The sequence below is a fragment of the Uranotaenia lowii genome, chromosome 3, assembly GCF_029784155.1.
Source record: "Uranotaenia lowii strain MFRU-FL chromosome 3, ASM2978415v1, whole genome shotgun sequence".
Lineage (NCBI taxonomy): Eukaryota > Metazoa > Arthropoda > Insecta > Diptera > Culicidae > Uranotaenia > Uranotaenia lowii.
In genome coordinates, this window is record NC_073693.1 from 218423021 (window position 1) to 218440744 (window position 17724).

The following is a 17724-nucleotide window of genomic DNA, read 5'->3' on the forward strand; positions in this document are numbered from 1 at the left end:
TTTTGTTAGATTCGCTCTACGACATCTACCCTGGCGTAATCCTGAAAACCTTCCCGCATATTCCGACCGGTGCCAGCTTCTGGGATTAGAAACATTGGAACGCCGCCGAAAAACTCAACAGGCATCATTCATCGCAAAAATACTGAATGGAGAAATTCAGTCGCCAAACCTGCTAGGAATGATCAACTTTAATGCTCCTTCGAGGACTTTACGTCATCACTCTTTGCTATCGAATCGAACCCACCGAACATCTTATGGACACAATGAACCAGTGAGTGCAATGATGCGTACGTTCCAGATTGCTGAGCATCTACATCAATTGGGGGAGCCATCTAGCCGATTCATCAACCGAGTACGCCAGTCTTCATTGTTTCGTGTTATCTAATTGTTTTGTATAGATCCTTAGTATAGATAATTCATTAAAACAACATGTTCGATGAATAAAACTTAATAATAATAATAATAAAGTCACACAAACGCAACCAATTTGCAAATCATAGCTTGTGGGGAATCGTGGGCCACACATCTTGAATCACCTATATTTTTATGTTTTCTTACACATTCAGAACTCAAAATACGTTTTACCTATCTGTAAAGTTTTCGTATGCCAAATGAAGAGTTATGAAAAATATTTTGTCCATCCTATATAAGAAATTTTGTCAAAACGTTCGCGAGCCAGGTTTCGGAATCTATGCGATAATATACAGCTCTCTTTTTTTATTTCATCATCTGAAATTGCTTTTAAATAACAAAATGAATTAGGAAATCACAGTTTTGGGTTAATTCATAAACTGTGCATGTTATTTGGTCAATTTGGATTTGGTGGCCCACGATTCCCCATCATTTTTCAAAATCCAAAAAATATTGCTTTTTTTCAAACAGTCAGAATTTGGAAAAAATAACTTATGAAAAAAATTACAAAAATACCTTATGATACCTTGAAAATGTAGAAAACCATACCATTTTTTATTTTCATTTTATCTTTTATAATAAAGAAGTTATGGAACAACGAAAAAAAGTGGCCCATGATTCCCCACTCTCCCTTGGTGTAGCGTGATCAAGATAACTAAAAAGTGAATTTCTTGGAATAATGTTGAACTTTCAAATGAAACTTGATGAACCAGATGGCTTGCAGTAAAATTGATATGATTTCCAATTGAATCGGAAGTTGGCGGTGGTATATTCTCTCGCTGGTGAATTTATTGAAAATCACGAAAAACTTTCTTCAGCGTGAACTTCAACAAAACTTCGAAGGAAAACTTCCTGGAAATGATGAATATCGGCCTTATAAAACCCGGAAAATCAATATTGAGACTTAATTTGGATTTCACTGCAAGAGAGTGCTGTTATCTATGACTTTCAACTGTACAAAGTGTGGTTTACTGACAAAAAAAAATCAAAGTTTTTGAATTCCAACCTGTTTTTTTTCGATTCAAAACTAACCCATAACGTTTATTTCATCATTTCACGTCATGATTTTGAAGAAATTAAGCAGTTTAATATAGTATAGCTCAAATGTCAATTTTCTTAGTGGTAGACGAAAATCTGTTAAAAGCCCTTTTTAAATTTCCGGATTATTAGAAATAACCAAAAAAATGCAGTGATCTATTCAAATAGTTCTAATATAATTTGTTACAGGAAACAGATAAAAGATGATTACTTATCTTAATAAAAGTAATGTTGGTGTGTCAACTTTCAAAATCGAGCATTATTGGTGATTTTTATTGTTTGGACTGACTTGTTTGATTGAGTAATATTCGATGCATCAAAATGGGACTATCAGAGATGTATCTTTTGTCATCAAATGGTATAAGTATAACTGACTGTTTTAGTATGAAAAATTTATTACACTTACAACTCTAATACACTAGCTTGGCAGGTCGAGAAAGCTTTGAATAAATATCTTAACAGATACAGAGGAGCAATTTCGGGAGATACAAAAAAAAATTTTCTCTAGACTTAAAATTTTCACACGAATGTTATTTTTCCAGTGCTTCCCACTGGTAAGTCTATCGATACAGAAATAAACAAAAAATAAACACAGAACAGCCTTCATTGAATGAATGGAACATTGTTTACCCAAGTTCCAACTTCATTAGTATCCGTAATATCCATTGCCGAGTCCTCCGAAGTATCCACCCTGACCGAAATATCCACCAGGATATCCACCGTAGCCGAGAGCTCCCTTGGAACCGTATCCTCGGATGCCGCTGTAGTAAGCGCTAGATCCCAAACCGCCATATCCTAGTCCTCCGTATCCTCCGCCGAGTCCACCATAGCCAAGACCTCCGTAGCCAAGTCCTCCGTATCCGAGACCACCATAGCCAGCTCCGGCATATCCGAGTCCTCCGTAACCGAGGCCACCGTAGCCCACTCCACTGTAGATTCCTCGCTTCTCGGTCGTCTTGACATCATCAGCCCCGTTGACGGCGGCGGCGACGACGAGCAGAGTACATAGGGCAATCTAGAAAATTGAAACGAAAAAAGCAAATTAATAGCAATGAGTTTTGGGCTCGTCAGACGTAAGCTCGAAAAAAAATCTCCAAAACCGTGTAAATTTTCAAATGCTTCCACTGAAAAAGCTGTTAAAAATCAACATCAAACAGTGCCATCTCTGGCACTGTGCAACAGATACAAATCACACTTTAAGTATATGAACTCAAAAATCAGTATGCATATCCCTTAGTAGAATCAACGGCTTCAATTTGTCGATAAATGTAATAAAAATTACTGTTGAACGGTAAAATTTCAGCCATATGTTTTCTCCACTGCTGGGAGAAAGGCGAAATAACTAACAGTTTGAGATAAGTTTTTAAATTCATGAATGGCTTCAGAGGAACCAACCAGCTATTTACAGTCGAATAAAAATATTTCTGACGAATAGTCTCACGCAGCGATGCAGATTGTAGGCATCTCTAAGCAGACACTTCCGAGAATTACTGTCTCAAATATTGTACTTTGATCAAGTTTAAAGAAAAAAAACGAATAAGTTATTTAATTTATCGGCTTAATCGGTGAAAATTGATGTCCTTTTTAGTAGATTATGAAATTTTATAGATGGATAGAAAGTTAGAAGAAATGAAAGATGGTAAAAATGATCGGGTAGAATTTATTTAGAAGCATTATCATCACACATCTTCGCCGATAAAGCCGATAAAATAAATAACAAACATACATTACGGTGATTAATACCTTCATAAAATAGGGAATAAGTTCCAAGATACTTTTTTTTATTTTTAAATGACGAATGTGTTATGAAACTTCATCAGCGCTTTTCTTGAAAATTTTCACGTAGCTCGTACGAATTTTTAAAAGCTGATTCTATTTCAGTTGTTTTTTACTGTTTTCATTGCAATTTGATTGTGATTGTGACAGTTGTATTTGGTATCTTTAGAGGCATCTGGTGGGTTAGCCTAAAATTAAAAATTGCTTCAAAAAGGTCGTTGGGATTTTTACAAATGTTTCATGTGTTAGTTTGTACTTCTGGTGTATTTTTTTCTATTGCGCCGACCGTGGCCCGGCGGATAGCGTTTAAGACTTCTAAGCCTGAGGTCATAAGATCGAGTCTCGGTCACGGCATACATAGTACTCTTTCTGTGGGCAGATGGTTTAGCATTTGTGAGATGCACGCCACCTGTTCCTTGAAAGATGTACGCGTAGTGTTAAGTAGCATTAAAATCTCTTCAAAGAAACATGAAATTTCACTGAGATCTTATTTGTGTGTGCTCGTTATTTTGTTTCGATTAATGAATAATTTTTGGCCTGAAATCAATTCGATATTGGATGCACTCTAGCACATAAATACTTGTCTGTTGGAAGGTTTCAAATTTCAAAAGTTTTAAGTTAAATTAATTGTTGCAGCAATTTATTACTTTCCATATTCAGAGTTTGTTTAGCAGTTATTCTACGCTGTCTGAAGATGTAACAATTTAAAGGAATAATATTTTATCTGTTTTAGCAAATTCTGCTTTTTAACTCGGAAAAATTTAAGGTAAAGAAATTGAAAATTTTACTTGACTCAAAGAGCTATCGACTTGACATCAGGCTTAGATTGTTCTTATTGAAAAAAGGAATCTCTCAGGAAAGAAAAAAAATATCAGAAAAATTATTCAAAAGTAACGAACTACACTAAACAGGATTTGAATCCACAATTTCTGCCTTTTCATCTTACGAATTTCACTAATCCGTACTTGAACTATCGAAATTCGATCATTGGTATGTCAAAAATCTTCATACTAGTTACTACTTTACAGTATTCGGTTATTTTTCACCCAGGACTACTGTAGTCTTCGGTGAAAAATAACCGAATACTGTAAAGTGAGATGATCAGCTGTCCGTACAAACGTCAAATTTTTGTCTGTCATTTTTGACTACAAAGACAATGCGAAACCAGGATAGCTAGATTTCTTAGCCTACACTGTTCCATTGCATGCATATGTATTAGTAGGACAATCGAAATATTGTTATAGAAATTTCACAGAAATGTATGGAAAATTAACAAAAATATTTTTAGTTCTGTAGTAAAACTACTAAGGAGTGTATTCGAAAAAAAATGCAACACTTGGATTTATGAATAACTTTTGAACGCATGGATGTAAATTGATGAAATTTTGAGCGAAGTTACCTGGTAATGTAATGTTCACTTGTGCAAATGTCTTCGATATTCTGGCAAATGGTTTTTGAAATAGCGTCCAATGAAGAAATTTTTCGACTTTAATTTTTGGGCAACACGCCATCTATAATGCATACATTGAACCACCTTTGTTCAAATCAAGGATATTTTCGATTACGTTTTCGGTTTTCTGAAGCTTAAACCTTCAGAAAAACTCAATATTTTGAATTTGGTCGAAATTATAACAAATTTAGCCGATTGTCCTCCTTCGGCACAAAAACAACATATTTGACTTCTAACCACTCCACCACCGTTTTTGCATAATGGCACGATTCCAGATTCAACTTAAACGCCGTATTTATGTTGTGAGAGCTATTGAAGTGCTTTGCAGAGAAAACGGTCGCATTTGGAGGCAGTCTACTTCGTATTTTTAGCCATTCATCGTGTCAATCGTTATGATGAAAGAATGAGTAATTTTAATTTTCCACAGATCGTTAGCCTCTTCAAGTACAAGACGTTAAATTTTTCATTTTTTTCTCAAAGTTTATCCCCGAGAAATACAGGCAAGACTTGTCAACGAAAAAATTCTAGTTGGAAACCTGCCAAGTGACCGCTTAAGAATTCGTTTTGCATCACGAAATTATTGAGAATATTTTCCCACAAGCAGTCCAAATATTTGCGCACGATTTGACCACCGTATTTTGTTTATTTTACCGATGGGCAGCTTTGCTACCTTGTAGGAATGAAGTCATGCCTATTTATAAATCAGCTAGACGAACCAATCAGAAAAAAATGACTTTTTCATAACTTCCTCTATTCATATTTTCGGTTTGAGCTTGAAAAAACCTTTCACATTCCTCTCACTTCATGGAATCAATCATCTTCAATTTTATTCATATTTTAGCTCGCTATTGGATCGTTTAGAATTTCTTTAACGATTCACCATGTAAACTTTGGTCGAATAGTTGATTTCTAGTTGTTTTTGGGTCTCCTACTGGTACTTTTTTGGATTTTCCTCGAGCCTGTAAAAAAAAAATTGTCAATTAACTTTAGTATTGGACGCTATCTCAAAAACCACTTGACAGATTGTCACCAAATTTTGTGCACGTGCACACTATATTACTAGGTACCGTCACTGAAAATTTCATCAATTCACATCCATGCGTTCGAAAGTTATTCACAAATCCAAGTGTTGCATTTTTTTCAAATTCACTCCTTAGTTTTAAAACTCTGCAAAAAAAAATGTTCTCCAAAGTTTTTACAATGTATTAGGCGCTTCTGTAGAAGGAAAAAATATTTTTTAACGTGGATTTTTACCCGAGTTAAAAAAATGGTTTTCGTCAAATTCACTATTTATAAGTGATTTAATTTTATATTTTTTTAGGGTATATAAGAAAGTAGCATTCATTACAAGTTGTAACAAGTCATTTTTTTAGCAGATTTTTATAACTACATTTGAAAAAGTGCTTTCCGAATATCGAAAATGTTGCTCAAATACTGCTAAATTTCAAAAGAAAAGCTGTCTCGTAATCAGAATATCGAAAGCTTTTGAACATAAATTTTACTGATTGCCACACAAGTTATTTCAAAGAATGCGATTGATTACCAATAAGAACAATAAAACCCCTCAATTTTCCATAAATTGTGATTTTGTTTCAAACCCCATACAAATCGTTCGAAATTTCATTAGGGGAAAACTGTACAAGACGCACCAGTTAAGCATAATCACTATTTACAGCGATACCCATCATCTATGAACCAAATTGAAAGTTCACGATGATTCAGGGATCATAATTACATCTTTTCAGAAAAAAATAATATGTTAAAAACACGATTTTGGTTATATTTTTGTGAAAATCTTAAACAGCCAGAAAACAAGCCGCGGGGTAGAACGCCAAAACTAGTGGACAGAACGCACCATACCGAATGGGTGGTGAGAAATGGAACAAAGATTATACGGACTATAGTTATTGAAACATCAAATTTTTTATTACATGTTAATCGTATTTTTGCAAACTAACCATACTTTGGCAAAAAATCATTTTTTATTGCTTAATTTAACGAAAATTTTGCTTTAAAAATTCACTTTTTTATTTCCTTATAGGTAAAACGCCTTCAGGTAGGCAACGAAATTCAATTTCTTGACTGATATCGCGGCAAACATGGCGGCAGATAATTTTTTCGAGTCAAATATTGGTGCACGTTTTTAACTCAAACAAGGACGAAATTTGTTGTAATTATGCATTCTTATCTTAATTTAAGAGTCAGCAAATGAAAAGAAAGAAATTTTGTTTTGACATTTGGTTTTTCTCAAAAGTTAACAGCATTCAAAATTTTAGCCAAAAACACGTGGTTTTGCGAGCATTCTGCCCCAATTTTTATATGATTAATTTTAGTTAAAATTTGTGGAAAGTTAGTGAAATATAATAAAATATTAATATCCATTCGAAAGTGTATACGAGTGTTATAACGAAAAGCTGCAGTTGAATCAGATAGCGCAGACTGGTTTACCATAAAACCTTATATGCTAACCATATAAAATAACAAGTTTTAGGCACAATCCATTAATTCTTCTGTTTCTAAGAATTAGAGTCGTTTTTGTGAACTTTTCATCTAAAAATGATGAAAAAGCTCGTTTGCTACAATAAAAATGAAGAAAAACACCATTCGGAGCCAAAGGTTAGTGTGTTTTTGAGAAAGAATGGCATGGGCCATTTTACCTCGCTGGTGCGTCTTGTACAGTTCTCCCCTACTATTTTGGATCCTGCGTTTACACGGCTCTGTCGATTGAAGTTAAGCGCAATGTCTACCTATCTTGGAGCAAAACAAACAAATTCTACACTGAACCCCCAATCACACTTAAAAAACACTAGAAGATTCACTTAAACGTGAAAACTCGGTGAATTTCTTCATTTCAAGCGGCTCATGTACATTTCAATTGCCTCTCACTTAAGCTTCAAGTGACCGAGTCAATATTCACTAACTCATCTCTTTAGTTTTAAGTGACCGGCACTGAATGTCTTCGATGCTCACTTGAAATTCATTTGACCGATCACTTAAGCCAATTTAACTTGCCCGTCACTTCTAGTTCAAGTCAATTTTTGCACAGCGAATGTAAACTATGTAGAGGATGATTGTTTTATTGCGCTTTAGAAGAGAAACAACAGTGTTGAGTTTGAGATTACATGTCGTAGTGGTCTTCTTCAAAGTGAAATTGGACATTGAAATGTTTGTTTAAGGTTAGTGCACTCATGGTGACCAACTCAACGTAATTATTATACTTTGAACTTTCTGCTTAAGTACAGGCAGGTTCCTGATATGCTTTCAGATGGTGGTTTATTTTGGAAATATTCAAGTGCAGTGAAATTAAAGTAAGTTTCATGAAAACCGCAAAAAACGTATGTTAAATTTAAAATTATTTATCTCGTATTTCAGAAAAGAGCAGCCAGCTTGTCTCGTAACAGTGAAGCAGTGCATGTTTTTTAAAAGTTGAAACTTTTATTTTAATCCAAAAAATGAAAAAATAATGATGATTTTTTACATTTCAATTTTTAATACAAATAATTGTTTTGAATAAACAAAGTAAATTTGTGATTGATATTCCAAAATTTTACCGAAATCTACTATAACTGAAAGATATTAATGTCCTGAGTAAACATTTGAAATTCACTCCAAATCTCACTTACATTTTAAGTGAAAATTATTTTCAGTGTAGCTTACTTCTCACTCTCAGAGCAAGTTCACTCGTGTTGGGAAAAAGCGTTAGAAATGTTGACACTTTTAGCACATTTTGAAAACTCTACCATGCAAAAACATTTTCAAGATCTGCGGCCTTCAAATTTTTTTACAGCACGTGTTCTATTTTCGCATGCTGTGATGCAAAAATAGCAACAATTCTATCACATAATGCTGAAATAGAAACAGTGTCATAAAAAAACATTTTTGCATGGTTGAACTTTTCAAAATGTGTTTCAAGTGTCAACATTTCTACTACTTTTTCCCAACACGAGTGAACTTGCTCTCACAGTCGTGAAGTAATAGCAGCTTTTCATTCACCCATTCCAACTAAGAGCAAGTTCACTCGTGTTGGAAGAAAGTGGTATGAATTTAGACACTGGTAGCGCATTTTGAAAATTTTACAATGCAAAACATTTTTCAAGATCTGCTGCCGTGAAATTTCTTTGCAACACTGTTTCTATTTCAGGTGTATCTGATATACATCCAACAATTTTTGCATCACAGCATACGAAAATTAACAGTGTTGTAAAGAAAATTGACGACCGTAGATCTTGAAAAAAAAATCTATTATATAAAATTCTCTTGTAACGGTGTTTGTAGTACTACTCCTCCGAAATGACCAACACGATTTGAATGAAATTATTTTTCGAATATTCTGTAGCCATGCGAATCGGTTTATATCGAATAAAATTAACAAAAAGTCACCTCAATTGTCCGTAAAAATAAAATTTGTAGTTTTTTGAATCAAATAAAAGTCATGACATCCATTTTTTCGAGATTTTCGTTACTTTGGGCGCCGAGCGGGCGGTTTGTTATTCGTCTCTATGGTCGAGGCGTCGCGAACAAACGTCGTGAGAGGATAGTAACCAGGGCATAGCATACTGATTAGTGGGAATACTTGGGCGCCTATTTCTCAACCAAGCATACTTTCAATGCACGTGGCGGCGATATGAAGCCTAGATGTGTGTTTTTTCTTCTTGATTCCTAGCTTATTTGTACAGCACATATGAATAAATGAAGCCTAGATGTGACCCAGATTGATATTTTACCGATAAAATCAAAATCATTTAAACGGTTTTAAATATAAAAACTGTTTTTATTTCATGTCAATTGAATCAGCAATGGTTGTCTAAAAAACATGAATTTGATACTGCTGCACATGAAAAAATGGTATGACTCTTTGCGGACGTTTGAAAAAAAGAAAGTGGGAAGATTTACGTACGATTGAATAATTCAATACGCCTAGAAACATTTTTCGAACATGTACAAATGTACTTAACTGAAGATAAATCAAGCGCCTTTAAATTTACAGAACAACAACAAAATCCGTTGAAAATGAACAGACACATGTACTGATTAAATAGGATTGATGTTTATTTAAAGGCCGAATGCAAAGAATTTTTTGCAACCATATGTGTAAGTTATCAATAGTCTAAGAAGAATTTCCAGTTAAAAGGTACAAGAGCGAATGCAAACGTTCAAAATTTACATAAAATGTATACATTATTTCTTCATTTATAAATGGTTGGGCCCAAATAAACAATCTGACTAAACAACTCAACTTTTTCTAAAATTATTTACCGACAAACTGTTTACAGGTTCACTGTTATCATACCCGGTGTTCCTCTATTGAGAGTTTCGATTTACAAAAAAAAAACTTATTTTTTTAAGGTTTTGAGTTATTTCAGTATGAAATTTTCCAGAAAATGATATGAACTCATGAAACCATCGTAGCCTGAACAGATTATTTCTTTTCGAACTATTTAGTTTTTTTTTTCAAATCTGCTTTTCAATTAAATGTTATTGAATCTTGAAAATATTATATAGTCTTAAATTAAATCGCAGATCCCCACCAACAATGTTCAGGATATTTTGAAATCAGAACATTATTTCGATCTTCAATTAAAAACATATTTTTTTCTATTTTTCATACCAATCGTTTCCTTGATTCATTGGGTCATTTTTTTTCATTAATCAATATAAAAAAAGTAGATTGCAGTATACAAGATCGCCAGATTTTATGCCATAGCAAATGCTGTTTGGGAACACTTCAAGTTGAAATGTGTCATATCTATAAGTTCGGTATCTAGAAAAACTTTCTGAACATGGTTTTGGTGAAAATATGTATATTAATTCAAACTACTTCGAGGGGTGAGGATGGTGAACAAAAAGCTGTCCCAAAACTAATTGGGAGCTAAAAGCGCTGCGTTAGGAATATTAATCCTAACGCAGCGCTTTTAGCTCCCAAATATTCCGAAAATTGTCTCAATATTCAAAATTTTATTTTCATAAAGTATCATATGCAATAAAATACAATAAATGAGAAACTTTTGATTTCGATTCACACCTTAATGTTATTTCGAACAAAGTGGAATAAATCAACGAAATGGTATACAATAAATGAAACATACATATTATCAACATACAATTATTTATGGAAAAAGTTACAAAAAGTGATTTTTTTTTTTGCAATAGGCTAGCAAGTTGGACGATAACATCGAACTGAAAAAAATAAACTATTTTGAGACAAGAACCTGAAACCTGACCATTCGTTGATATACAAAAAATCTGAATGAAAGAAAAGTTAATAAAAAAGTATTCATGAAAGTTGCATGTAAGATTTATTGAAAGTTATTTATTTGTTTATTTGAGAAAAGATCCGTAGAACTGAATTAAAATTGTTAGGTTTTATTTCGATAGAATTAAGCGGGACAATTCGAGTAACCGGAAATGAGAGAAATTAAAAAAAACTAGAACATGTTCACAAAAGCGAGACGATTAACAACTCAATATTTCATAAATTATAAAAGTTGATCAGCGATGAAAAAATGGAAACTGGACGCCAAATTTAACAGGGTAAGACGAAGTTTACCGGGTCTGCTAGTTACATTGTAAAATTTTCAAAATGTGCTTTTGACAGTTCAAAACTTCTACCACTTCCTTCCAACACGACTGAACTTTCTCTAAACGGCCAATGAATCTGAGTCTGCGGATAGTTATGAAGGTTTGGGTTTTTATATGTAGGTACAGTCAAAAAATATTATGGAAACATAATTTTATTACATTACTAGCAGACCCGGTAAACTTCGTCTTACCCTGTTAAATTTGGCGTCCATTTTCCATTTTTTCATCGCTGATCAACTTTTATAATTTATGAAATATTGAGTTGTTAATCGTCTCGCTTTTGTGAACATGTTCTAGTTTTTTTTAATTTCTCTCATTTCCGGTTACTCGAATTGTCCCGCTTAATTCTATCGAAATAAAACCTAACAATTTTAATTCAGTTCTACGGATCTTTTCTCAAATAAACAAATAAATAACTTTCAATAAATCTTACATGCAACTTTCATGAATACTTTTTTATTAACTTTTCTTTCATTCAGATTTTTTGTATATCAACGAATGGTCAGGTTTCAGGTTCTTGTCTCAAAATAGTTTATTTTTTTTAGTTCGATGTTATCGTCCAACTTGCTAGCCTATTGCAAAAAAAAAAATCACTTTTTGTAACTTTTTCCATAAATAATTGTATGTTGATAATATGTATGTTTCATTTATTGTATACCATTTCGTTGATTTATTCCACTTTGTTCGAAATAACATTAAGGTGTGAATCGAAATCAAAAGTTTCTCATTTATTGTATTTTATTGCATATGATACTTTATGAAAATAAAATTTTGAATATTGAGACAATTTTCGGAATATTTGGGAGCTAAAAGCGCTGCGTTAGGATTAATATTCCTAACGCAGCGCTTTTAGCTCCCAATTAGTTTTGGGACAGCTTTTTGTTCACCATCCTCACCCCTCGAAGTAGTTTGAATTAATATACAGTCCCCCCACAATCATGGGTCACACACAATTATTAGTCACCGATCATTAGAACTGCTGATATCTACTAAACCAAAAGAAATTATATCATATTATTATTTTTAGTTTATCGACAATATCATTAAAATGCATCAAAAATATTATTTGTGGGTTTGATAACAGTAAAATTGCTGTTTGAATACTTTTTTATCAAAGGTGAACTATAAGCTGCGGAACTATCGCATAAAATTTCAATGTTATAAGGATGACATCTTAAACCATTAAGCCCCTTAAGCGGGTATTTCAAAGATTCCAACCAAATGAATTGGTCCCATATAAGCACAAAAGAAGAGTTTACATTTTCCAAATAAAACTGAGCGAATGAAATGCGAAAATTTCATTAATATTTAGCAAAATAAAAGTGACCCATAATTGTTACAGAATCCACCAAGTTCCACACAATCATGGGTCACTTTTTCGCAAGCAAAACAAAACATTTCTTGGTTGCTAGCTCAACCCAATTGCCCCTTGAACGTATACTAGCGAAAAATGCCCCTGAATGTTTGCCAGAAACTTGTTGATTTTCATGTTGATATTCGGGTGTTGCCATGGACTTCTATGCGACTAATAAATGTGGGCAATATGACTAATAATTGTTACAAGCTTCAATTTTGACCCATAATTGTGGTTTTGAAAAACGTTGATTGTTTCGGTAAATTATTTTATTTTTCAACAAATTTGGAAACAAAATCATGTTTGAAATCAAAGAGGAAATATTTAATGACTGAAATTCATGCAAAGCTTGATGTTTGGTCCACTAACACCCGAATGAACGAACATTTTGTAGTGAAATGATACGTTAAGTGACTAATGATTGTGGGGGGACTGTACATATTTTCACCAAAACCATGTTCAGAAAGTTTTTCTAGATACCGAACTTATAGATATGACACATTTCAACTTGAAGTGTTCCCAAACAGCATTTGCTATGGCATAAAATCTGGCGATCTTGTATACTGCAATCTACTTTTTTTATATTGATTAATGAAAAAAAATGACCCAATGAATCAAGGAAACGATTGGTATGAAAAATAGAAAAAAATATGTTTTTAATTGAAGATCGAAATAATGTTCTGATTTCAAAATATCCTGAACATTGTTGGTGGGGATCTGCGATTTAATTTAAGACTATATAATATTTTCAAGATTCAATAACATTTAATTGAAAAGCAGATTTGAAAAAAAAAACTAAATAGTTCGAAAAGAAATAATCTGTTCAGGCTACGATGGTTTCATGAGTTCATATCATTTTCTGGAAAATTTCATACTGAAATAACTCAAAACCTTAAAAAAATAAGTTTTTTTTTTGTAAATCGAAACTCTCAATAGAGGAACACCGGGTATGATAACAGTGAACCTGTAAACAGTTTGTCGGTAAATAATTTTAGAAAAAGTTGAGTTGTTTAGTCAGATTGTTTATTTGGGCCCAACCATTTATAAATGAAGAAATAATGTATACATTTTATGTAAATTTTGAACGTTTGCATTCGCTCTTGTACCTTTTAACTGGAAATTCTTCTTAGACTATTGATAACTTACACATATGGTTGCAAAAAATTCTTTGCATTCGGCCTTTAAATAAACATCAATCCTATTTAATCAGTACATGTGTCTGTTCATTTTCAACGGATTTTGTTGTTGTTCTGTAAATTTAAAGGCGCTTGATTTATCTTCAGTTAAGTACATTTGTACATGTTCGAAAAATGTTTCTAGGCGTATTGAATTATTCAATCGTACGTAAATCTTCCCACTTTCTTTTTTTCAAACGTCCGCAAAGAGTCATACCATTTTTTCATGTGCAGCAGTATCAAATTCATGTTTTTTAGACAACCATTGCTGATTCAATTGACATGAAATAAAAACAGTTTTTATATTTAAAACCGTTTAAATGATTTTGATTTTATCGGTAAAATATCAATCTGGGTCACATCTAGGCTTCATTTATTCATATGTGCTGTACAAATAAGCTAGGAATCAAGAAGAAAAAACACACATCTAGGCTTCATATCGCCGCCACGTGCATTGAAAGTATGCTTGGTTGAGAAATAGGCGCCCAAGTATTCCCACTAATCAGTATGCTATGCCCTGGTTACTATCCTCTCACGACGTTTGTTCGCGACGCCTCGACCATAGAGACGAATAACAAACCGCCCGCTCGGCGCCCAAAGTAACGAAAATCTCGAAAAAATGGATGTCATGACTTTTATTTGATTCAAAAAACTACAAATTTTATTTTTACGGACAATTGAGGTGACTTTTTGTTAATTTTATTCGATATAAACCGATTCGCATGGCTACAGAATATTCGAAAAATAATTTCATTCAAATCGTGTTGGTCATTTCGGAGGAGTAGTACTACAAACACCGTTACAAGAGAATTTTATATAATAGATGTATTATGTTTATATTATGTTCATTATAAAGTTTAATTAGTGACTCTTTACAGAATATTTTTGAATAGAGCGTAATCCAGAGAAAATTATCCAAAATCGCGATTATTCCAGTATTAAAAAGCAGCTTGGTCAAAAATAATCGATTGCTCGGTAAAAATTACTAATTTTATTTAACAGTGGCTCAATAATGATCACAGATTAATCAACAGTTGCGGTGCATCGGCGTTTCAATTATCTGTCACATTGACAACTGTCGCCAACACTGACAAATCATTTACAACCACATTTTGTTATTTTTTTCCGACAAATCATTTACAACCCCATTTTGGTATTTTTTTCCGAAAACTGTCAGTAGGGGAGAGGCGGGCTAAATGCGCATATTAAGGAAAGTACTCGTTTTCTCCCATATTCCTATAGAACTATACGTTTGAGCAATTTTTCTGTTAAAATCTCTTACATTTTTTTTTGAAAATAATTTTATAATAAAAGAAGTCAAAATAGCCTATTTTCGATCAGGGCGGGCTAAATGCGCATATTGATGTTTTTAGCTATATTTCATTTTCACTTGCATTTTTTTAATATTATTTTATTGAAAATTGTAGAAACGGATGTTTTAGTTATCACTAGTTCTTGTGCATTAAACATAGTTATGTATGCCATGTGGCAATTTTTCATGGTAATATTTTGTTCTTATCGTATTTTTATCGGATCAGTATCAAGCTCTTCTGTTTTCACTGAAAGATTATGATTAGAGTGATTTAATGTTTCAATGATAAAAAGTTTAAAATTTATAAGACTTATCTATTTTTTCTTGATATAGGCATTCAAAATCTGTGTCTTATTCCAGTATCTTATCATTCACAACTTTGACAAAAGGTTCAATTTGTTTAATTTCCGATTTCCAAGTAAATATGGAAGATAAACACTTCCCCTTAATATTGAAAGGATCAATTTTAAAAATTAAATAAATTGCCGAACAGACTAACGAGCTCCGCATGTTGGGATTTCGATAAACAAATTACCCAACTCATCAACTTTTGTTTACTATGTATTGTGTTGAAAATGTACTTACTAACCGCGAGAAAAGCAAAACAAAACGATTTGAATAACTTTACATTTGCGTATTTATTCATGAGTACGATTATGCAAATTACTTAAAGATTGCTCAAACCACAGATCAAACAAGATTCATGAAACAACGATATGCACAAATTATTTTGATCTTGACCGATTTAACTCAAACGGTTTGCGCCCCAAAACCGCGTAAACAATCTTTTTTTTACGATGTGGCGTCTGAGAAACAAATATCTTAGAAATCAACTTTTCTGTTGGTAAAAATAAATTGAACTTAGCGGTTTTTTAAAACTAGGAAACCACAAAGATCTTTATTATGCCCCAACTTGCTCCTACCTTGCGTTCTTTGATCAGACCACTAAAAACTTCATATGTTGAAGAGTGGGTTGAAGTTTTCAAAGATAAACGAAAATGTTTATGTTTGAGTAGTCAATATTTATTATTGCTTGCATCGCATATTAAAATTAGTCTTTTTTTAACACCATTAACACTTTTTTTTATACGATGGAAACATTCGAAGAATACTGAAATTTTGTACAACATCTTTACAAAGTTGGTTTGTGAAGAGTTCGAGAATTTCACTAGAATATTGTCTTGAAGAGTAAATTTGATTGTTTTTTACAAGTTATCGATTTTTATATATCTTTATTTTAAAATCTTCATTATTTTACAATAATTGTAGAATGCAAACAAAAAATAATCCCCTGTAATTTTAAAAGTAATTTTACAACATCATCCCAATGCGATTATTATGATATTTCTTTCTTGATTGCCAAATAGCTTGTAAGCTCACATCAAAAAATCATGAAACCTCATTGGTTTGGAAAAAATGAGCTTAACATAGAAGATATTTAACGCTATCATGAACTGAAAAGTTATGTCCAGGGTTATAACTTATAAAAAGAATTTTTGAATAATCAATTTCGAAACTTTGATTATACTTTGTCAAAGAAGTTTAAAATTATTAATTTCAAACGTTCGGTAATTTAAATTGACATACTAGATAATCATATTCCACTGGAGCTATGATAACTATTACAAAATTATATTTGATATCATAAATCGACCGTTTGTTTATGAGTACCTAAAGTTTTTCAAACCGTTATTTTTTCCGTTTGTATGTGTGAAACAATTTTTCAAATCAAATAATTTGAAGTTTTCTCAATTAGTGATTTTTGCAAAAACCACATACCAAAGTTAAAAAAAAAATTAAGCAATTACTGGCGAAGAAATTTTCACTCTGAATGCTCTGCTGGTTGAATCGAGTTAAAAAAAAGAGAGTTATAAATTCGTAATGCTTAGCTCTGGATTGATAACTGAAGTTATAAAATTCGCAACTCATCACTATCACTGCTCAGAGGAATTATAAAAAAACCCCAAAGTCCCTTGTATTATTTGATGTTTTATATTAAGATTATCACTAGTATAGCAAAGGCAACACAATTTTTTCATTCAGTATACATAAACGACAGCTTCCGTTACACGATGTCCATCAGGAAACTTTTCATTGTCGTACACGTTCCTATGATTGTCACGTTCGCCGTCACATCCACACCCACCCAACAACTTTTCAATAAAAATAATCACTTTTTCGCAGAGTCACAAAATTCCAATGTTAGGCACTTACCAAAAACTTCATTCTGAATGTTCTTGGGTGGTTTTTCTTCTGGGCGGAAAATGCACTTGTGTACCGAAGGGTTGCAACGATTGAATTGATACAAGGGCTGGGAAAACCCATCACCTTTATACTCGTAACTCGAACCGATTTATGCTTCTGGCTATTTGTTCGGGGTGATGCAGGCAAAAGCGGCAAAAATAATACTACAAACAACAACGGCCAAAGGCAGATAGGGGAAAAAATTATAACCACCTACCCACAACAACTAACCAACAACCGTCAGCCAAATCACCACCGGGTGATAAGTTATTTACACGGCCCAAGTTCTCAACGGTCAAGTTCTCGAGGCATCGAAATTGCGCGGGAAAAGCTTCCCAGCATCCAATATCCCAAGATTTGATAACTATTACCTATAGGAGGGTAA

General features: G+C 32.9%; 1 protein-coding gene across 1 annotated transcript; it reads right to left on the bottom strand.

Annotated features, from left to right (window-relative positions):
• Positions 1–1856: 1856 nt before the first annotated feature.
• LOC129758045 (acanthoscurrin-1-like) lies at positions 1857–17404 on the bottom strand. The gene is made up of 2 exons (XM_055755476.1): positions 17310–17404; positions 1857–2464 (listed from the first exon to the last, which is right to left on the bottom strand). The coding sequence occupies exons 1-2, from the start codon at positions 17319–17321 to the stop codon at positions 2096–2098; spliced, it is 381 nt and encodes a 126-aa protein (XP_055611451.1). The 5' UTR covers positions 17322–17404; the 3' UTR covers positions 1857–2095.
• Between the last annotated feature and the right edge of the window lie 320 nt (positions 17405–17724).